Raw genomic sequence first — 23,732 nt, forward strand, 5'->3', positions numbered from 1 at the left:
CATTTGTGGGCATTAGTTCAGCTGCTGCATGTGTTGGAACAAGTGGAATTTGCTCTTTGGCCTTTGTTTAGTTCTTCTTATGGGAAGGAGAAATAAAACAAAACTGTTTCAAAAGCTTTTTGGAGTTGAGGCATTAACCTAGAACTGCAAAAGCTGGAGGGGGATGACTCGGCAAGTTTTGCTTTCTGTTAATTGCAAAAGCCTAATCGGTGAAGGTTAGGAGGTGGATGTGATGGGTTACCAAGTTTTTATAGGTCTTTCCTCCTCCTTAGCTAAAGGTTTGCATAATTATATCTCTTGCATGGCTGATGCATCTATTTTTGTTATTGCTCATCTCAAAATAGTGTGAAGGTTTTTGAGGTGTGCTGAAAAATCCTGCCTTCTGAAGTTAGAGGCTAATGCTAATAAATCACCCTTGGCAGAGGAGTGGTTTTGTTGTTTGAATCCACAACCCTGCCTGAGCTGTCACACCTAGACCAAAAGTAAATACAGTAACAGGGCACGTAGCAATATTTAATTTAGAAAATTAAGGTAATGCTGCTGTTAAGAAGCTTGGTCTCCGTACTGCTATCCTGAACCGGCCAGGAAGCATCCCAGGAAACTGGAAAAGAGGGACAATGTCTGTTGCTTTAGGTTGATTAAAATCTTGGGGACTGGCTGGTTTTTCAATCAGGTAAGGGCATAGGTTTCCTGTTTGCTTCCCGGAGACTGGAAACAGGACACGGTTACAGCCGCTGTGCTGCAGTTGTTTATGGGTGTTACAACAGCTCTTTGCAGGGTTAGATTTTTTATTTTTTTTTTGTAAGAAGTGTTTTGTTAAAGGCATCGTTACCTTTTTTTAAATGATACAATAATGCTTTCTTAAAATCCTGCATCTACAAAGTAAAAAGATCAGGTGTGATTGTATGTTGTGTCTTTCCACAGAGTGCAACCAGTGTGAGCTTTGTCTTTTCTCCATTGACTAAATTTAACCAAGAATATCACACTGCTAAGCACAAGGGATAAGGTATTTTGTTCTCTCATTGCAGTAAGATTCCCTTTCTGAGAAGGAAGTGAATTTCTGTGGAGAACCTGAAGCACAGTTCTTCAGGCTGGCTCTCCAAAAGGATGTTTTCTGCTCATTTTCTGTTTGATTGGTATAAAATGAGCTTTGTTTACTCTTAGCTAATACTGTTTCCTCTTGAGGAAACTGGAGCTTGTTGAAGCCCAGGAGGCTGAAAGGATTGGCAATGGGAGAAACTGGGATAATGTTTTGGGATCCTGTAAGTGGAGGGAATGGTGAGTTTGAGGATTACTTGTGTGGAAAAAATGCAAGCAAAAGCATCATTTCCCACGTGTGGGAACTTGATGGGTTGCATGGCCATGGGCAGCTTGCTGCAGCATGCATGCCTTGGCCACAAAAATTCCAAATCATGAGTCAAAATCAAAAGTAGCTTAAAAAGTAAGAAGCCGTTAAGAAGACAGTGGTGTTTTTATCTATCTATTGTGTGGGTTTGACCATTTTCAAGTGTAACCTCACAATAATATGGGTTGGATTTATGTAGCGTAAGTAAACTTAAGGTTGATCACCAACAAGGATTTTGCCTATACCGACCAGTCTAAAATGGTAGGGAATTGGGATAATCTAATAGTCAGGTTTTGCTATTTCATTTGAAGCTATGAATGATCCTCCAGTACTTTTAGAGATGTGATGGAATTAATGTTTTCTGTCTCTTAATTTTACCTCAGCTGAAAACCAGGTTTCTCTTCTTTCTGTCCTGTTTGCTCTTTCAGGGTTTTGGGGAATGATGATTTCTGCAAATGTTCTTTTCCTTTCCTTCCTTTGTAATAAATAGTTTTGCAGCCTTTATCTGCGTTCATCAGTTTTGTTGGAACCAATTCTCCCACAACTTTTGACCTGAAAGTTTTTCTGCTTCCTGAGTATCTTGTTAATCTAGGGGGGGGGCGGGGGGGGGGATGATTCTGTGTACTTTAGGAGTCATAGAAAGAGTTTCCTATTGCTGACAAAGTTTTATTTTATATTTTGACTATAAATATAGTTGTGATTGTGGAACAACACTTCATTTGTTGTAATGGTCTCTGGTGTTCCTTGCTTTCTGGAGTAATGTTCTTACTGATATATATGTTTCAGATTATTAAATTAACTTGTTTTTCTGTTCCTGATTTTAATTCCTGTGCTGCACTCATCATGTGTTTCTGTTCTTGTTACTCGCTGTTGGGTTCTCCTTTCTGCTGCCAATAAACTCCACATCCATGTCTTTTGTCTCTTTTTCTTTGTTGTTTTTTTTTTTTTAATCTCAATTTGCTCCTTTAATTCCACTGCTGCTATAAAAATGGATCTCATCGTCTTGAGTTTTCTGAGTTTTAGTTCTACCTTATAACATCAGTGGTGATTTGGTTTCCACCTTTAATTACTTTGCAATTCTTATCAGGCCGCTGTCTCCCATCTCTTGAATTTTGAATACCACTGCAGACAACTTCAGCACAGAGCCAGGAGTCCTCTTTTCCTCACCCAGTGCAGTCTGAGTGGCCACTTTTCCCTGCAGGCAATGCTGTATGGAGTACTGCTCCTGGTTTTAAAGTTAAAAAGCTCACATCCATTTCTTTGTTGGCTTTTGCAGTTATGGACAGATGGAACTGTCACCAAATAGTGTATGATAAAGTGTTTTACTACTAATTCCTGCATGATTAAATTGGACCGGAAGAGAGGTCCAGCTTTTGTGTCTCTGAAATGAGAAACCTTGGTAAATCCTTCAGCACAGTGAAGGAGAGGTCTATGATTAAATACTTGTGGGGGAGCTTGTTTAGAAAGGACATGTAAATAGAAAAAGATAAACTGATTAAAATTCAGTTCACAGAACACCAGAAGAGATACAATTTTTTCATTAGAAATTGAAGCAGGTGTGTGATAACTGCATTCAGCAGGCAGGATTCTGTAATGGTTTCGGGGAGAAGCTCCAAGTATAGTCACAAGGTCAGAGAAGTGCTGTCCTTGACGGAGTGTTACGCTTCCTTAAAAATTACTGAAGTGTTCTTTTGCTTTTTTGTTTTATTTGGCAGATAACGTGGTGTGAGTGGGGTGTGATCCTCAAAGCTTGGAAGTGTATTGCTGTCTTACAGTGCAAAGTGTTACTTTCAAGATGTAATTTCTCAGCAGCTTTCTTCATGTTTCTTCCTGGCAATATTTTTTGATATTAATCCTCTTAACTGAACAGCGTCCTTCACTTTTAAGTGCTCCAGCAACTATTGTTATTACCTGCATGCTCATTTTCATGGACAGAGTATCTGTCTTCATGGGTGGCAGTTTTTATTGCTTTTTTCCTGACCACGAGTTTTGATTGTTTGTGCTTGCTTAAAGTTAGATTTGGGTGTGATATAGGGACCTTTTCTGATGACTTAGCATCCAAATTGAAAACTGTTAAAGCAGTTTCAAAATGGTCAGGTTTGTTGCTGCATAGAGATTTAGGAAGCTGGTTTGTATAAGGGATTTATAAAACACGTATGTTTGTGTGTATGTATAACGTGTGCATAAGCTCATTTTAATGCTTTGCAATCTTTTGATGTAAACCAGACAGAATTGGCAATTTTGAATGCTTGAAGACTTCAAAAAGAATGAAACCTTTTTTGCATTCATTCTTTGAAAAAAATTTAAGGATTAGAAGGAGAAAATTAACAGGCTTTTAAATAGTCCAATATGCTAAACTAGTTGCCAATAGATGATGCATCAAATTGCCCAACATCTTTAAAACTCCACCCAATTATAAATTCTGTGGTTACAAGTGCGAGTGAGGTGTATTTTGCTGGGTTTTTTTAGAGAGAGTGTATGTTTACATTATGCTGAAGACAATCCTGTAAGGATAGCTTTTGCTGTGCTGAATTCCACAAAGTGCCACATCATTTTATTGATGTGCTTTTTGCTAAGTACCACACCCCTGAAGGAAAAACATTTCATAATTATACTTTAATGTTGAACTTACCAAACCTTAACATCCTTTACCACGAATGTTGCCACCCTTGTGCTGCACGCTTGCACATGAATTATTATGCAGGTGCAGTATCTTGTATATTTAAGTCACAGTCATAGCTTCTTTCTCTGGGTCTCATAAAACTAAGATGATGCAGCCTTTTAACCTCAATTGACTTTGCATACGTCCTTTAACAGCTTCTCCCACAGCATTTTCCTCTGCTCTGTGGGCTGGAGTATGTCACTCGCAGGCCATGTTAAGGTGGCAGGGAGAGCTTAAGCTGAGCACGGCACATAAGTGGAGTTGAAATGAATTCCCTTATATTTATAAATATATGCATGTGTGCCCACACAGATTTTCTCAGGAGGGCTGTTGCTCCTGTGTATTTTAATAGAAATAAAATTTGCCCTTAAGTCTTGTTGCTAACATGCGTGCCCACATACCACACTCTTCCTCTCCAGTTGTATTTCAGGCTGGATCACGAAGGCCAGGGAAAGGTTTTGTGCTTCGATTTGTTTGTTCTTTCGTGCAGCTGTTCTCTGAATGCACGGCAAGGAGGCCAGGTATTCTAACCATGGAGCAAATGTTTCCCCCATTCGCGCACTCCAAAATAAAGCGCTAAAATAAAGTCATTTGGTTACTGGCTGCAGGCCTTGTTTCCCAGGAACCTGTAGCATCTCTAGCCGAGTGAAATTTTAAGCTTTCTGTGCAGAATGGAACTGCTAGGGGGAAAAAAAAAAAAAAAAAATCACCCTTGCCTGAAATACCATTTAGCCAGGTAGCTGATGCCAATTTTCATGGAGATGCTCTGTGTGGGCTCCTGTCCCTCCAGCACAGCGGGAGTAGGCTCTGTGTCCTGTACAGCACGGGCTGAACTCCCAGTACTGTTTTCTCACGTGTGGTGTTCAGTCTAAGGACACTGCGGTTCCTGAAAGCAGGAGGTGAGGCTGTGTCTAGTTGGTTAACACTGGAGGATAGCAGGGTTGAAACAAACAATGCTGTATTTTGGTGCTCTTGGCCACGGTCATTATTAGAACTTAACTGGTCCATATATAACGTAACTGTGGGGTTTGGAGACTGGAAGGTTAGGAAGGAGGAAACTAAGTGGGAGCCTGGAGGATGGATGATTACATGTATCTGTTGTGCTAGTCTGAGAAATTAAGTTATTTTTAAACTAGTACTTGGTTTTCACCTGAATGATTTGTTCCACTTTTTCCTCTGCTTTGAAATCTGAAGGCAGAAGCCTGATGAGAAGTAATTGTCCACATTATGTACAAACATCAAGGGGCTCTGGAACAGTCAGTGTTGATTAATACAAGGATTTCTATTTCCTCTCTGTCTTGATAATGAGAACAAGCATGGCCAACAAGCTGTACGTCGTTCTTTTTCCTCATCCACATTCATGTTTTGGGGTTTTGTTTTGTTTTCTTAAGGAAATAGCCAGCTTGCCAAGATATCAGGTTCCTGTATCTAACTGAATGGGTGCATATGGGTGAGGGTGATCTTTTTCTTGAGAAGGGTGTTGCTCCTCTTTTGCTTGGTTTTAATCTCTGAAGGCAGGCAAAAAATCTTCCTCTCCCTCCCTGCATATTTAGAAACCACTCCTATGCCCACTTTGTCATTGCACAAAACTAGATAACAGGAGAGGTTTTCAGCGTGCTGTGTTGCAGGTGACAGGAAACTCCTGTTACTACGAACAGTCACATCTAGTCAGCCAAGCATATTGCTGAGGACTCTCACTAGCAAATGTTTGAGACTCGCTTGGTGCTGTTAAATAAGAAATTCGTATCAGTGTGTATACTTGTGTGGTGTATCATACGTAGTAGGACTTCTAGCGGCTCTGAGCCTGTTCTTCCTGGAGCCAAGTTGTAGCGCAAGAGCTAGAAATAAAACACTGTGAATTGTGTGTGATCTTTGAGGACTACAAGTCAAGATGCTGATCTAGGAGCACACACCTCCACCAAGCCAGTCAGGTGACAGTCCTGAAAAGGAGGGAGTATGGGCTTAGAGCCCGGATGTAGATCCTGTTTCTGACACTGTGACAGATGCTGTTACCTGATCCAAGAGAGGTCACTTGCTCCATCTCAGCTTTCACATGTGCGAGTATTTACATGACTAGTGGGAGTGGTGTGAAGACTCATTCACTAATTTGGAACTCTCTTCAAATCCAGTATGCTAGTGTTGACCTCATAAAATACAGAACAGTTACGTACAACATTTCTGAGGAGTGTTATTTATTTTAAATCTACCTTTAATTAAAACAATCTGATATTGCTTAGGAAACTCTTGTGTTTTGACATGGTACAAAATGTAATGGCCCCCAAAATGAAATAGCAGAATTTAAAATAAATTACCTCAATTATATTCTTCAGATCCCATTTTAACGCCGTGCACTGAATAGAACTGCTTATATAGATGGTAGATTTATTATAATGCTTCTGACTGGTTTGGGATTTTCAACAGTTCCTGCCCTGTGGCAGATGAGTGGTAAGGACACATGTGTGGGGCACTTCAGAAAGTAATCTCTGGTGTGGTCTGTGGGTGACCCGGGTTTGTTTGAGTTTGTTTTTATGGGATTGGTTGATGACCAGGAGTGCTGAAACAGAAACAGCTTTTCCCCATGTGTAAATGGGATTTGTGAACAGATGTAACCATCAGTTCAAGCTTTTTATCCTTGCTGTCCTCTTTCCTTGACCCCTCTTGTTGGGAAAGGCCTGTTATAACACTGTGAAGTGAAGAAAAACAATCCATTTGTTTTCATGTGGTTGTTGCTGTCACTCCCACTCGTTGGTTCGCTCTTTGTATTAGTGAGTCTGGATGGCCGGTAACTAATCTCAAGTGTATTAATTAACCAGTAATCCATCACTATACAGTTACTTTAAAGGATCAAGTAAAGCAAGACTGCTCCGCATTCGTGTCTGAAAGATCGTAAGGAATACTTTGGTTCTAGTTGATTTCATCATCTGTTGCTGTATTTCCTATTGTCTTATGAACAAGATTTGTATATATTCCAGCTTACAAAATCATGTTAGTAGAATACCTGTCCTTTTGGCTGTTCCTGCTGCTTTGGGTAGGCTCCTTCATAGGGAACAGGTGCTTGATGGGTTTACCACCAAGGAAAACACCCCAGTTCGCTTCCACCAAAGACCTGTGGATGAGAATTCCCCCAAACAGGAAACACTGGATGCATTTTGGGGAACTTTCTAACCAAAGGTTCATTGGAAAAGGACATCTGCCCTTTGGGCTATTAATTTCCTTGTGTGGAATAGGGATGGGTGGTAGAAAAGGATAATGATGGATTTACTGGATCATCATTTGTTAAAACTAGGGCCCTCAAAGGGAGGTTCTTGACGAGGCACACTCAGGATTAATTTTTAAATGCATTCTTACTCTGCTAATGTTTGAACAGTGCATGCATTCACATTTAAAGCAAACAGCTTGCATCTAATGCATGCCAGTGCTTTATGCAGGAAGACAAGAAGTGGTAACCCGCAACCAGTGAGCCCTTCGGAGGACCTCTGAGCCTGCTGACAGGCACAGTTGCTCTGCATGTAATTTGAAGAAAGCCATTGTGTCGCCGGTGGCTTGGCTTTGACTGAAAGATGGAGTTTTGCACTCTCATTTTGCGCTGAAGACAGGCTCACAGATAAATAGGTCACTGTCTGCAGAACTATTTTGCACTAAATCGATGAGAAGCAACATGACCTTAAGCCTGATTTCCTTGCTCTACAAAGATATTGCTGAGTTGTGGCTTCTTCTGAAGAAAAGCACAGGTGTGTCTAGTTTTTCAAATTTTCTTAGCTACTTGATTGCAGGATCAGGCAGGAATGCTGTTAGGTAATGTAATCCTACTGAGGAAAATGGGATGTGTTTTTTACTACAGAGGTAGAAGTTGTACTTTTTTGTGTACGTTCATATATAAATACAGTTTATTGGGGGGGGGTGTGTGGTGTGTGTATTCTGTCCTTGTGCAAATTTGCAGTGTATCCTTTTATTTGTGGATGTATTTCTCAGTACACCAGGCATATCCACTAAATCTGTTCCTTTATTTTACATGGAAGGTGCTTTGTTCAGGATTTGCTCACACAGTGATTATGGTGATCAGAACTGCTGCTAAAGCTTACAAGGAGAATTTGCTGTTGCAGAGAGCCGTCCTGGTGTTCCTGAATTACAGTGGGGTTTAATTTTCAATTCATTGCATTTTATGTAAATATCAGATACATAATTTCTCCTGATCCCTATTTGAGGTAGGAAAAAAGCATGGTTTCTTTCGCAGGATACAATTTGGCATCCCCTAGCTGTTTGTATAGGAGGGTTAATCTAAAATGCATTATTTCTTAAATTCTTTCAGTCACAGCTTTCTATAGGAATGTTGTTTCTGTTAAGATATAACGAAATAGTGGAGATATTATTTGCTGTTAATAGTGCGGCTACAGTCCATTGCAGAACTGAAAGCGTGTTTTGTGGAATAGGGACAAGCAAAAATTGCTTCCTTATTCGGGTGCTTGAATTCACATTTCCAGTTGTGTTTTCCGCTTTTGGTATGCGTCACTATTGCGGAGGAGGACCAGAGACAGAGCACTGTGTCCATGGACTGGTGTCTAACTTTCTGACGTTTCAAATGTCAAATTTAGATGAAGCAGGTATGGAAAGAGTGGATCTTCTAACTAAGGGGGTGATCTTACTAATCTTTAATTAGTTTTACTAATTAAATTATCAACGTCTGAGTCTGAGTGCTTTGCTTCTCAGTAGAGCTCCATGGTACTAGGGGTAATACCAAAGGCATGCTGCTTAGGAGGAATGAATGAAAAATTCAAGTAAAGTGAGGCTAGCCAGGTGGAAAGGGTGGAGGGATTAATCAGTCTGAGTAACTCTTGATCTTTATGTGCACCCTTGTCTGTGCTGAGAGGGGAGGGGTAGATTTAGGAAACAGCTGATTATTGTATGAGAGAGTAAATCTCTGTTTTAAACTGCAGAACCAGGGAGTGTTTTCTGTCAAGTGTATATGTAGCCATGCCAGGATTATTTCTGCAAGTTGCCAAGTTTAAAATGGGGGGTGGGGGTGTAATTTGTATTTGATTATTGAGAAATAAGTGAGCAAGGCTGCTTTTGTTAGCAACTGCCAAGGCTTGATTTTAATCTGTTGACTGTCACGACTTCTTGTGGGCATGTTCATTGTGCCAGTGATCGCTCCTTCCCAGAGAACTCTTGAAGGATTTTCTCTTTAAAGTGGGCAGAAGGGTTTTGCCTTTCCCAGGCACTGTTCTTTTCCTCCTGAGTGCTGTCCGGGGTATTTTGTGTGCCTACAGTGAGCAGGGAGGAGAAAATTGGAAGTGAAGGAAAGGTCTCAGATACCCATCTTTCTATTCTCAACCCTATGAAATTTCCCAAGGAAAACAATGCCATCTTGGGGAATTCCTTTGTCAGTCCGTGTCCAGGAGTGAGTGCAGAGAGATGGCAAAAAGGGTGGACAAACTGAAAAGAGAGGATGGGTTTAGGATATGGGCACAGGACTCAAATGTTCTGCTTAAAGATTGTGCAGGTAGTTGTGAGCAGTGCTGGTTCTGGTTTTCAGCATCCAAATGGGGATGAAAGCACCTCCTGTCTTATAGGTAACTTGCAAGATTAAAAAGTTTCTGACACAGTTTGGGTGTTTGGGTAGCAGGATGATGAGCCAGCACTGCCTGTCTGAGGCCTCAGATCCCCAGGAGTTAACAGGCTCTCTCCGAGGCATAGGATCTTGTGGAGGTTCAACCTAGTTTTCTTTGTAGGTGGGGGAAATATGGGAAGAGGATGTCTACAGACCTGGCAGAAGTCTTCTGTGTGTGATTGTAATTGAGGGGACTGTTTTTAAAATCTGGCTACCTCAACCTTATTTGCAATGAAGGTAGACTTCCTTCAGCTGTTGGAGTCTGGTGCAGCACATGGGAGTCACATGTCGGGGAATGAATAGTGTAGTGGATAAATTGTCATCATTTGCTACATCTGGGTATTAGAGAACATGCCAAAGTTGTATCTGAAAGGAGAAAAGCAATGCAAGTCAGTATCTTTCATGCTTGTTTGCATATGAGGTGGGTATGATGTGGTCTTCTCAGAGCTATAGTACTGCAGCAGGAAGGTTCTGCTAGTTTTGCACCCTGCAAAGCTGTTAGCTGTTGATATGGGATCTTCTGGAGGGTTGTGAACAGTTCTTATGAAACAGATTATTGGCTGGATTTTTTTAGAAAGCAGAACTACTTCATCATGACTGAGATATTTCTTCTTTCCTTTGCAAAAGCTATTGCTTTATTTATCTTTCTTTTGTTTTAATTTTGTTTTCCAGAAAATTGATATACCATGAATATATGGTTATAGACATATTTTATTAGCCTGAGATTCAGCAAATGTGTCAACATAACTAAATTTTACCCTACTCGCTATTAATTTTTAAAGTCACTATACTGATTTTAGTTTGTACGTGTTCACTTGTTGATATCTAAGTTGGAAATTTCTCTTTTCTTTTTTGGGGACTTCTTACCAGTTAATTCCTTCAGAATTACAGAAGAGCTTAGGTTGGAAGGGACACTGGATGCCACCTAGTCCTGCCTCTTGCTCCAAGCAAGATTAAAGTTAAAGCAGGTTTCTCAGAAATTTGAATTTTGTATACCTCCAAGGGTAGAGATCTCTCAGCCTCTCTGGGCAGCCTGTTACAGTGCTTGGCTCTTCTCATGGTGAATTTTTTCATTCACATTCAGCTGGAATTTCCTATGCTGAAGCATCTGACTTCTGTGTCTCATCCCCTTGCTGTGCAAAGTTTCAGAAAAGACATTCGCTCCTTTCTAGTAAGTGTTAATGTCCTTTTAAAAACTAAAACAAATGCTCTAAATTTCTATAGAGCACCTCAGCGGTGTCATTGAAACTTGGTACTTACTGGGACCTAGGGACAAGTTTATCCCCATCTTAAAACCACTTATGTGACTTTTTTGTTCATTTGGCTTTTTGTTTGTTTATTTTAACCTGCCTTTAGTCTCAAGACTGTCCAGCAAGGTCGAATGAAACTTTAGATGAGAATACCCACCACCAGGGAAGTTCAAGGCCAAAGGCTGCTTTGTAGCCTCTTCTGCACATGAAGTATGAAAGGTGCTACCCCCTATCATTACTGTGTACCTGGAAATGAAGGAAGTCTTAAATGTTTGTTACCTCAAATGCTTTATAGATGCTGTGATTCAAGCATTTCTCTAAGCATCAAATGTTTGGAACTTTTTTCTTTTACATTGCTTTTCTCTTCAAAATGCAGCCCTACTGTGTTTCTGTTTTGTGCAGAAGACCCAAAGCCTTTGAAAACGGAAGAGCAGTCACTTAGAGTGCTTTTGAAAGACTCTACCTTTTATAAACCTTTGTTCCACAGAGCATGTGGTATTGTAGCAAACAAAGTTCAGCTCTGCTGAATTTAATCCTGTTTTCTGTTTTCTGTTCACTTAGGTGACAGAAATTGTGAAGTTCATCTAATTCAGAATCATTGATGTATCTATTCACTTCTGTGTTTGAACATGACAGGGGTTTAAGTTTTATGTTCTAAGCAAGGATTTTGTTTCACTTGAGGCGATTTTATGGACAATAGCTTCTCCTAACGAACAGCCAAGTTGTTAATTTTTTTAATATGCATCTGCTTTGTACTTGGCACACACAAAACGGGGAATTTTTTTGTTCTGAGAAACTTAAGGGATTTTCCTCTATGTCCAAAAGTTAGTTTCCATCAAAATATACTCCTTGCTTACTGGGATAGAGCTTTAGTTGGTAGATCTTGATTAGTCATTACAGCTATGTGCCAAATTCTCAGATTGGATAATGAATAGATGCATCATTTGAGACCTAGAAGAGGTTGGGGGCCGATAAAGTGAAGGTGGGGAGGCTCCTACCAAACCCCTAGCAAGCAGCCTGCAAAACCCTGGATGCGAGCAGCAAAGCTGACTGTATTACATCAAGTGATTATTCAGCTGCCTGTGAGAGATACCGAACCATGTCCATGTCCTGCCTCTGTTTGCATTGCCTGAAGCATATTAGCAGCGCTTTAGAGAGATGTGATGGGTTTCACGTTTTTCATGGCATTAGGCAGTAAGCCACAGTGCTTCAAGAGCTGCTTCGTTAACAACTGTTGTCATCTCTATGGTAAGGTGGGGCAGCCAGTTTGGTTATGAACTCAGCAACTTCTTTTTTGTAAGTCATCTCTAGTCAAGAGTCCCAAATACTGGGAAGTTCACAAGCAGCTGCAGGTTAATGTCTTAGCTGAAAACTAGTACTCAGCTTCAAATAAGCCAGTTAGTGAACACTTACCCCTTCATTCGCTCACACCCATGAAGTGCTCCATTTCCCCTTCCAAAACTTAGGTTTATAGATATACGGCTCTATGAAAAAGTATGCTTGTGCCAGCATACCATAAAATACGTTGTTTGTTAGAAGTGATTCTAGCCATACTCCATATCATTGAAATGATAAAATTAAATAAAGACTTTTTACCAGGACCTGCAGTGACAGGACAAGGACTACCAGCTTTAAACTGGAAGAGGGTACGTTTAGTATGGGCATAAGGAAAAAATTTTTTACAAGGAGGGTGTTGAGACACTGGCACAGGTTGCCCGGAGAAGCTGTGGATGCCCCATCCCTGGCAGTGTCCAAGGCCAGGCTGGATGGGGCTTTGAGCAACCTGGTCTAGTGGAAGGTGTCCCTGCCCATGGCAGGGGGGTTGCAGTAGGTGATCTTTGAAATTTGCTTCCAACCCAAACCGTTCTGTGACAACCTTAAAATTGTTAGCACTTCTATAATTTCTTACCAGAATACAAGTGTACAGTAAGCAAGTAGATTTTACCACTTTGCTGTTTTATAAAAGTGATTTTAATTTTCAGATCGTTGTTTAAAATCTTGTCTTGCTTCCAAAATATCATACAAAAATAGCATTCTGTTAGCAGAATCGCCAAGTATTCATGCAGCTGGTCCTGCGTGTGTTGACTTTTCAGTTAAAGCTTTGGGTCATGCTTTGAGATATATATTTTTTTAAAGGGAGGTTTGAGAGCAGGTAATTTCAGTGGAGAAGAAACTTCAGTTTGGTTGCCTGAAAAGATGTCCACTTTAGCAAATGTGTTTTAAGTTGTGTGATTGCATCATTAGTGTTTAAGTCATGTTGGAGATGACTCCTACAATCTGCATGCAGCTTTTCTATTCAGAGCTAATCTTTCCATTTTCTGTATTTGTAAGACTTCCCCTTCTTTGCAAGACTTAAGTACTTAGAAAGCAAAATTCCTATAATAATTTTTTCAGAGCATTAAATCTTGTTAAATACAGTTGGCAAAATCTAACATTTCTGTTATCCCATGGAGGATTGCTTGCTAAAGTACTAAAGTGAGACACATCTGGGTCACTCACTTTCTTATCACTTGATTGCTGGCTAGGGGAACATTCTCTGCTGCTCAGTCTGTATCTACTATTTCTCCATTTAAAAAAAAAAAATCCTTGCTTTTTGCAAAATCTGCTGCTTCTAGGTGGCTAAGTACATTTAACTTTAGAAATATTTTTATACTATGCACTCAGTGTGATTTGCAGTATTAAGGAGTTAATGATGCTGTAGTTTTGGCAATATTTTAACCCTGTTTTGGGGGTGTGGTTCCTAGCAGTCTGAATCTGTGCTGCAAGAACCAGAAAAGGGTTTACCAGCAGGCTTGGCTTTCTTCAGGACATCCTGGAAAAAGGATGAGAACAGTATTATTGTTGCAATAGTAAGAGCATGGCATGTGTGCCGGGTTAATTCTTACTTTTAGCTGGTAAGTACATGTGACAGTGTTGCTGCCCCTTAATGTCCTCTTGTGGCTAACAGAATCTATGCTGTAGTATGGCTGTGTGGCGTGATTCAAAGTTCCCCTTCCTTCTCAGTTTGGGAAAGGAGTAATTATTATGACTTGGAACAGCATGAAGAATATACCTTTCTCACCAAAACAGACTAGGTGCACTTAAGCACTGTATGGAGCAAAAGCATGGCAAAACAGATTAGGTGCTCTAACTGGTAACACTTTCAGATTTCTTGCAGAAGTTGCAACATCTTCCCTCCCCTTTTATCTTACTTTAGATTTTCTTCAAGTACACCAAAATACTGATCCCTAGACTGACTTTCTAATTATTGCATCAATTTCTTCTAGTTGCAGATTAGCTAGTATTTGATCACTCTTGTAAGTCATATCCAAACTTAAAGCTGATCCCTGAGAAGCTGTGGGGCTACGGAGTACCTGTGTCAAGTAGGTGTGACTGATGAAGCAGAAGAGGAAGAAGCTGTAGTATTTGGCACTCAAGATAGGCTGTGAATGCATCTACTATACATGGAAGAGAGAGAATTATATTTCCTCTGATGTTTGTGCTTTGAGGTGATATTATTTAGGCTAACTATGGCAAAAAAAAACTTTGTTGCCTTTTCCAAAAAGGGAGGTGGAAGAAGGAAGAGAAAAAAACCCAAGAATGTCCTTTGACATGCATAATAAGAGGTCAAATAAAAATATTTAGAGTTTGAAAGAAACAGAAATCTTCGTTGAGACTCAAAGTATGCTTTTGAGCAGGTATTTCATAATATGAGTCAAGGAAATGGGGACTGTTACACCTCTTACTGTCTTGTGCCAGCCCAGCAGTGCTGCATTTGCTGTACACCTCAAATGTTTTTTAAAAGAAGGATGAGTGATTAATCTCCCTACTAGAAACTGAACCATCATCCTCGTAGTCTTGTAGGTAGGTAGTCCTGTGCCAGATCTCCAGCTCTGTGATCTCAAAGAAGGAACAGGTGGACACTTTTGTCTTTAATTGTGGTTACAGGAAGCAGGAATCACCTGGGTAAAGCAGGTGGTTCAGTAGGCATCTATACAATACAGAGATTTCCTTTTTTTGTTTTTCTTTTATTTCACCCATGACTAGTTCCTGCCCCTTGTATTTAAATTCTGGAATTTTAGCCTTTTGTGATTAATTTATGTGTCTTCTAAGTAGTTGTGGTATTCTTCAGGTATGATTAAATGAGCAGTTATCAAGTTTCATGTCAATGGAATAGTTTAAATATTACCAAAACTTAGGGATTATGAAAAGCGCTGCAGAAATATGGACTTTGTGAAAGATCTGAATGGTCAGGGCTTCTCAAACTCCTCTCAAACTCCTCAGAGCACCACTTAAATAATAGATGCCTCTGTCCACCATGCATGCACTTATAATAGAGGGAACATCACTCCTAAGGTTTTGGGTTTTCTTTGGCAGGACTGCTTTGAACTCTTGACTCAACTAGATCCTTACTTTGAAAATATATGGGATTGCAGCCTAGCCTGTTGTAGCAACGGGCTACATAGTCATGCTGGCCTACACATGTTGTGGTGATAGGCTCAACATTCCTAGAAGATGAACTGATGTTAGTAATGCTGCAAAAGTGAAACTTATGCAAAGCATGATCCATGCAAAAGAAAAAGTACCTCAACCTGAGGATCTGTTTTACGTACCAGGGCTCTTGAGAGGAAATTGTCTTTTCTGACTAGGAGAGATAATGGAAGACGTAGTTTGACTGCAGTCTGTAAAGCTTTTACAAGTAAAATTTTTACATAACTGTCTCATTTAAAATGGATGTGCCATATGAAGCATTTGGAGCGCTATGTTGCTTTATTTCTATTTGTGCTAGCAACTGGGCTGCTGGTGGAGGCAAAGAATCTAGCTATTTCCTGCTTGCTTGGGACCTTTAGGCTCACCACAAACGAACAAGTTGTGAGTGCGCTGTTTCATTGGGGTGATAATTTCCTTCCCAACTACACTTTAGCAGAGAACTGTGTTTTGCATGAAAATTCCAGAGGTTTAATCACTTGCTTTTCCTGGCCTTTTGTTTTGAAGGCAGTTTAGCCAAATAAAATAGAAATGAACTCTTCCTGAAGATAGTTCGAATTGATGAGGTTCTAATACTTGGTTTATGAACACTTGCATGAACTCCTGTCATCAGCCTGGTGTGGCTACAAATTGCACATGGACCTGAATAGCTCAGTCTGCAGCTGTTGTGCCTGGGCAGACCTAGCACAGAGCTTGCAGGCATCATCACTATTCAGCAGTGATTTTTAAAATTCAGTTTTAAAGCTGGAGATCTCTCTTGGCGTCTTAACTAGCTCATTAGTTTCATGTGGCTTAGCATGGAAGAGGACTGTCTTCACCAGCTCTGCTGCTCTGGCCCTTCCTCCTTTTGGAGTTACACAAAGGAGCTGACTGTTAGTGACAGTGGTCTGGAGGCAAAGATGAAGAGTGAAGAATGAGGAAATGAAAGGTTTGCCTTGGGGCTGAAAGATGAAGGCACTGCTCTGAAAGTCATTATCATGCATTTGTAATTACCAGATGGGAGGGTGCTTTAATTGAGAGATTTTTCAAATGAAGACCCCCTTCATAAAAGGCATTCAACTCTTTGAGTGGTTAGGCTGTTCCAGAGGAGAAACTAAACAAAACTGGTTGAGAAAAAGACATTATTTCTTCAGTTTAAAGCCTGAATTTCATAGAGGAGCCAAGCACGTTTTCAGGAAAATCTTGCTGACTCGACGAGAAAGAGGAAGAGGAAAAATTATTGGTAGTTTGTTTTATGGTGTACTGCTGGGATCTGTGCTGAAAGGCATAATTGCGTCCGTATGTGTACACACAGATTGGCTTTCAAGTTGGTATAAAGTAATGACCATAGAATTTAATGCAAAACTACTCAAAAGGGTGGAGTAATTCCAGCTGGCTTGGTGGGAATTGGATTAAACCCATTAGAGAGGATCATGAGTTGTGTCCAGAGACTTCCTTCCTCATAATGTAGGTATGGTCTGTCCAGACTCCCCTCCAGCGTTGTCTTCTGTGAAAATGGTTTTGCTTCAGCATGTCAGACAAACTCTGAGTGATGATGCATTTTGGTTTGGTTGGAAAAGAAAGAGGAGCCTTTTTACCAGTAAGTGAAAATCTTGACTTGAGTGACATTGATCGTTTTCTAAGATCTGGGTTTCTTCAGGGCTTACTGGCACCAGGTAATTCAAGCACAAGTTATCTTTGTGCCCTCATGCTTAAATCTGTCATCCTGCTTCATTTGAAATGCAGTCAGATGCCTTTGATGGACAGGGTCAGGCCCCTTTAAGCCATCTTTCTCCATCATAGAGACAGGACTATCAAAGCAAGATTTAAAATTGAATCAGAAAATGATATATCCATAAGACTCTGGTTCACATTTTTAGAGAGAAAGGGTTGGCGTTTTTTTTTAGTAAGAACCACATATTTAACTGAATCCTTGTACATTAGTAAGATGACACTTCTGTCCCCTTTTACACTCGTAATTTAAATGCTAGATAATGTGGGGGTTTTTTAAAGAACCTCCAGTTGTGCATTCCCAGCTATTCTATGTGTTCATTCTTGAAAAAGAATAATAATAAGAGAGCAGTAATAACTTTACAGAACCTTATTTTACTGTTTATTAGCACCTACAGTACCAGATGCACTGTAAATTCCACAGGCTTTCTTTTTAGCAAGCTACTCTGGAAAAGTCTAAATGAGTTCTTCAAGAAAGAGTAGATATTCTGGAATGTTCTGATATAAGCATCTTTTTTTCAGCTGTGGATTTTGGATAAAGCAAAACGGACTAACTATTAGGTTTCTGTTTTGAAAATACTATGTAAAGCAGTCAAGGTAGAACAGGGAAAATCATGAGCTGTGTAAACCTTGATCCATGTGAGTGGAAGTAGAATTCAAGCCTATAAAAATTCCTTGGAAAACAGTGAATGATTTTCAGTAATTCTGTGTTTTAATGTGTGTGTAATTAGCTTTACTAAAATGGAAAATGTCCCTAAAGTATGTAGCAGGTGACAGGTTCTCTATTTAAAGAATATTTCCAAGAAATTATTTTCCCCAAAGTCCAGGAGTGTATGTGTGCCCTTGCAGTCTGTTTAGTGTGGATGCCTTTTGTTATCTTGTCCTGTTAAGGGAATAGTGTATTCAAATCATGATGGGCAAACTTAAAGTGAAATCAGATTAAATCCCAAGCAAACTGTGACGAGCTGTCTTTTCTAGAGGGATGCTAAATATGAAGGAAATTATGCAGAGCAATGAGTTTTTACAATTGCATCTCCTCTGCAAGGAAACAGGGTATTGGAGAGGGATTTCTGGCTAAATCTGTGAGCACTGATACTGGGTTCCAGCATATCCATTCAAGCTGCTGGATGTGAACTGTTCAGGAGTTCCAAGAGTTGCATTTTCTTGCTTCGTTTTGTACTGGTATTTATCTCAGCTGTTTCAAATTATCGAAAATCAGCTCTGGTCTTCATGCATATTCTACTTCCAGAAGCATTGAAGTTGAAACTAGATCAGCAAGAGCAAGACGAGATGCACTTTGGTGGAGGAGGACGCAACAGGAAGAGCTTCTGGAGGTTTTCAGTCTGTAAATGGACAGTGTGCTTCTCCTCCAGTTGCAAACAGGCTGTCTCTTAAATTTGAGTTAAAACAGTTTAAAATCATGGGGAGGATACTGTGTTTTCAGTGAAACACTGTTTTGTCAACAAAATTATGGGGCAGCTCTGTGCTGGTTGCAAAAGCTGCTGCTCCTGTTGGAGGGAACAGTGGGGCAATCAAGACTTGGGTCTTCACGTGGCACAAATCAGGACTGCAGTGGGATTGATCGCGTGGATACATGAAGAAATGTTGATCATTATTTATCTGGGAAACATAAAGAGTTTCCTTGCCTTATGAATGCCTTGCCTGCTTGAATGTTGTGTGTCACATGTTTACTTGAATATGCAAAACACATCTATTTTATTGCATGCTTATGCTGAAATAATGAAATTTTTTCTGCCTGTGGCTGTAGGCAGAATGGCATATTACAAAGGGATTACATTCTTTTCCCTTTTCCCATCTCCCACCAAAAAAAATCAGGTGTTGACCCTGTGACAGCTTATATTCAGGTAAATGGGTCCACCTGCAGGCATTGGTTTGCAGAATCAGGGATGTTTCATTGCTTAAACACTGCTGCAGGAGGGCGCCTTATATTAAAAAGTGCTGACAGCAAAAGTAAAATCTAAAATCCTTTTTTCTTTGGAGGGAGGGGTTCCCCTCGTCTGGAAATGACTTAGCCATCTGAGATTGGCCTTCTGAAAGATCTGTATTCAGTTTTCTCTTAAAATCCTTAAGATGGTGACATAACTGAAGGTCTGGGTGAAATATAGCTTAACAGTTAAATGTATCCACTTATGGATTTGACAGCATGGTATGCAGAGGTCTTCTGATCAAGCAGCAGTTCACCGGATGCAGAAAAATAGCTCTGATTAGTGTGTGACCTTGGAAGTGGTCATGGGTCTTCCTCTGCCCGGCTGGCTGAAAGAGAACAGAGACGATCTGTTTCCCAGTATAAGCTGTTGCTTATCTGGAAGAAGTAACTGAAAGTGGGGGTTTTTTGCTATTCTCAAATAATTGCCATTCTCAGAATTTTACGTACATGAGAATCACTTACAAAAGCAAGTTGGTCTCTGTTCAAGATACAGTATTTGATGGATCTCAGTAATAACGAGTCCCTTCCTTGAGGGCCAGAACCGTACTTCTTTCTGTTTGATCAGCTTGTACTTCAAGGCAGATGACACCCTTGCATCACTTTTAGGTTTTTACTTGCTTTTCCTGTGCATAGTCACAGTTTTGAGTGTCAGATTCAAGTGTACCTTAATAGCATTTCAAAGTGCATTAAAAACCAAAACTTTATACAATGTCAGATTAAAAGAGATGTTCAAAACCAAATAATGAAAATGCTGGGTTATCCCTTCGCTACTTTTCAATGAGGTTAAAAATGTAGAATAATTTTTATGAATTTTGAAAGAGTAAAACTTCTTGTTTCCTTGTAAAAAAAAAAGTGACATCATAGTTTAATGAATGAGGCAACTCTGTCACGCAGACTTTATTGTGCTCAGCAAAACCTGGGTCTCTGGAAATAGGCCGTGGGAAATGCCTCTGCTCAAACAGTGCGGCAGAAGACAAAGACTTGGGAAAGCAATAAGTTTGTCATTAAGCTAAAGCAGAAAGGCTGAGATAAAAGATTAAGCAATATTTTTCACAGCTGAGGTATGAATGTGTGTGCGTAGTGTGAGGATGTACTTTCAAGCCCGTTCCGCCTATCTTATTGAACACTGTTGCTTTGGGGCTGCCTTGAACGCTAGACAACAGGTTAGAGGGATATAAGTTTCTCTTTTTTTTGTGTGAGTTGAGAAGATTTTAATAAAAATTGAATTTGATATGTAAAAACCCACTGTTTAACATAATCCCTGAGGAATATTAGCTCTGCAGTGTTTGGTTTAGTGACGTTCCATACTGCTTCCCAGTGTCAGCAAATCCACTTTACTCTTTTATCAGATGCTGTTCAAAGAAAAGTTTACCCTTGGCAAACACTTGAAAGACTCCAAACATTTTCTTGTATTTTTGAAAACTTGGACAGTTTTCTAATTTTCTGGTGTTTGTGTTCTAGGAATGATGATTATTTTTTTTTAATATCAGCTGTGAAATTTTACATAAAATGACTTTGCAATGCAATTTTTTTTTTCCCTCCACAGATGAAATCATGCATCAGGATAGCGTTCCCCTCTATGCTGCAGATATTCAGGACCAGTTAAAGAAACAATTTGCTTACTTGTCAGGTAAGACTATGGTGTACTGTCCTATAGACATTGATTAGATATATGGTTTGGCCTGTTGTGCTTTCATGGTTTCTGAGGTCTCATATAGGAGAAATTTGTGTATTATGAGCCAAAAATACATACTATCAAGAATTGTTATTTAATAATTTACAAATTTATTTTTTTTTAAAGAAAGTGTTATAGAATTTTTAAATTACAGTTAGTTTTCCAGTTAACTGTAGAGTTTTCCAGAATTGGAGAGTGCAGCATGGGTGCACTGGTGGTTGCTGTTATCTTATAGTCCTCGGCCCACAGCCTCGGCTGCCACTGGCTCTGCCGTCAGGTTTGATATTGAAGCCCAAGTTGACACCTTGGTTTTGACCAAAGCAGCGGAGTGAGCATCACAGTACTACCTTCCCCTGCAGCCTCAGTGCTGGGTCAGGCACATGTAACATCGAGTTCTGGACAGGGTTTTTGGCTTGGTATCACCACCTGTCTTCTGCAAAGGAGCTTGCTTTTAGATGTGAAGCTGTCTCTAAATGCAGCACAGCCATGTTCACACAGCACAGAGTCTTTGCCCCTGGATAACCTGTGCCAGGTAGGTGATGGGGGGCCTGTGTTTGTGCCATCCAGGTGTTGGCTTCTGAGCTTGGCCCATCTCAATGCTGGGACCATGGCTGGCTAATAATGGGTAAAGGAACAATAGTGCCTTTGCTCACTGATCGGGCTGCGTGGCAGGTGTCTGATAAGCTTCTGAGTTTGTTTTCCTGCCCGTAAAGCTCTTGCAGGTGTTCAGCAGTGAACTTGCTGGAGTTACTGTTCTGCCCTCCCTCCGGTACATAGAGAGGGAAAGCATCAGTGGCTTCGCAGAGCTGCCCTGCCTCCTTCAGCCTAAAGGAGATTTACCTCTCTGGGCTGGAGCTGGGTTTTATGACTGTTTTTTTTTTCCTTTAAATCCCTCCTCGCATCAGATCAAGACACAGGGCAATGAAGCAATGTACTGTTTTGCTTGGCAAGAGCTCATTGAATCTTGTTGTATTAATAACTAACCATTAATTATAGTTTATTCCTGCCACACAAGCTAAACTAAGTGTGAGTCTGTGGTAATGACTGTGTTTTCTGTGGGGTGGTGGTAGCACTTAGAAGATTATTTTGTATATGAAGCTGGCATTCATGCTCCATTTGAGATTATGGTGTTTAAGTTACAATTCTTTTCTGGCAGTTTATTTTTTTGGCTTTACAAGTTCTTCCTTTGTATCCAGGGGCAGAAACTGACTCATAATAGTGTTATGCAAGAATCAGCCTATCTAGGAAACTGTAAGTAGGGTTTACATTTTGCCCCTCTGAGTGAGGGGGAGAACTGGTGACTACAGTAGAAGAATTAAATCTCATTGAGTCCAGCTGGAGATTGTTCATGTCTTAAGACTGTTGAGTTCACACAGCCACAAGCACCTTCAGTGCTCATTACATCTACCATGCAGTGGGGTTTAGTAAGAGCAGCCATTCTTCATCCTGTTTTCTTCTTTTTATTCACCTTTACACCCATCAGAAGTCTGTTTTGTTTGCCTGAAATAGTAGGACATCTGCATTACCCTCTGTTGTATTTCATATTTCTTGGGTAATTTGACTGTTAAGCATTTTCATTTGACTTTGGACCTCAGTTCTTTTACCCTAATTCTCCTGCAAGACACTGACAGTTAATTTTCTGTGCTATACCAAATAGTGGTGTTACGGGTTCTGTGAACAAAGGAACAGCCAATATTTTGATAATGTACATACAGTTTGGTTTTTGTTGCAGTTGTGCTTATGAGTGGCTTTGCTGTAGTGCCACTTAAGACATTCACAGTGTGTGTGAAAGGGACTTTTTTGCTTATTACTAAGTTGCCTTGGAAATAGAATCTTAGGACATGGCATAAAGCTCATTAAAATGAAAGTCCATAGATTACAAACACTTCTGGTAGATAGCATCTTTGCAGGTATGGTGAATTGCATAATGTCTTAGATGCATTTCAGGTTTTAGGATTTGGCTTTTGAACAGCGATGCGACAGATACTTGAGAATTACTTTAGTTTCTCTAATAGGACGTATCTAGGTCTCGTGGGATGCTTGCTTGAATAGTGAATGAAACCTAGTCTGCTTCTGTGGCTAAAAGCTGTAGCCCTTCCCAAGCTACTTCCTGTGTTTTGGTCTAAATAGGAGTCACTTCTTGGTCTCTTTTCCTCTGCAGGTACAAAGTAATTCATGTCCCTCCTTCTGCTAGATTATAATGAAAGTGCTGCAGGGACATCCAAATTAGGCTTGAAATTAAACAAAATAAAGCAAAAACTTCCATTAATGCTTCAGTTTTTCAGTAAATATAGCAAAGTGCTATGAGATCAAGGTGCTAGCTACTCCTACAGACACTGAAGGCTCCAGGTGTCACTTAGCAATGAGCATGCAGTCATGTGTCGAGCTTAAATCTAATGGAGGGGCAAGATGGGGATGAGGTTTTTAATCAGTCATTCACATAACAAGTTTATAAACCCTGAAGTTAATACTTTACCTCAGGCCCAGCTGTTTACTTTTCCCCTTGGATGTTTTTTCTTTCTGTGGAACAAAGTCCTTATCTTTCTTTGCAGGAATTGTTAATCTTTTGCTGTTGTTAGACTGTATTAAACATCCTCTCTACATGGTTCACTGTTTCATCTTTTTTCTTCCTTTAGTTAGTATTTGTGCAACCACTTTTTCATCAGCATTGCAAAGGGTCTTTGCCTTTGTTTTTTTCATCCTCATGAAGGACATTGGGAAGGTCCATTTAAAAGTCATTGGAAAATATATTCCTTATATTTTATATAAATTCCTTTTGTTTGCATTTTGTATTTGTATTTTCTTTCATAAGTATTTCCTTTTCTCTTGCCTTGATTGGAAAGTTGCTGTGTGACTTTCTTACCCAGCTTTACAGCTATCTGCCATTGCTGTATGCAGGTATGTTAAAATAAATGTACGTGAAGAAGAGCATATAGACAGCTGTATATATTTACAAGCGTCTTAAGTTGTACAAGCTATGTGATGTGCAAATAAGACTCTTGGCCACCCTAAGTACTGAACCAATTATTTCAGCTCACTTTCTTTTGAATGCCTCTTTATGCACTGA

General features: G+C 40.0%; 1 protein-coding gene across 18 annotated transcripts in view; it reads left to right on the forward strand.

Moving 5' to 3' along the window:
* MCF2L (MCF.2 cell line derived transforming sequence like) overlaps nucleotides 1-23,732 on the forward strand; it is a 164,366-nt gene that overhangs the window by 74,483 nt on the left and 66,151 nt on the right. For 16 of the 18 annotated variants that reach the window (XR_008730942.1, XM_055702331.1, XM_055702320.1 and 13 more), the window contains one exon: nucleotides 20,537-20,620. Coding sequence is in view for 17 of the 18 variants with exons in the window: in XM_055702331.1 (XP_055558306.1) it covers nucleotides 20,537-20,620 (84 nt within the window). In the remaining variant the exon portion in view is untranslated. Of the gene's footprint in view, nucleotides 1-7,374; nucleotides 7,739-8,506; nucleotides 8,609-20,536; nucleotides 20,621-23,732 lie in introns of those variants that run through there. The other 2 variants (XM_027804863.2, XM_027804867.2) reach the window with 2 other exon arrangements.

The sequence above is a fragment of the Falco cherrug genome, chromosome 2 (assembly GCF_023634085.1).
Source record: "Falco cherrug isolate bFalChe1 chromosome 2, bFalChe1.pri, whole genome shotgun sequence".
Lineage (NCBI taxonomy): Eukaryota > Metazoa > Chordata > Aves > Falconiformes > Falconidae > Falco > Falco cherrug.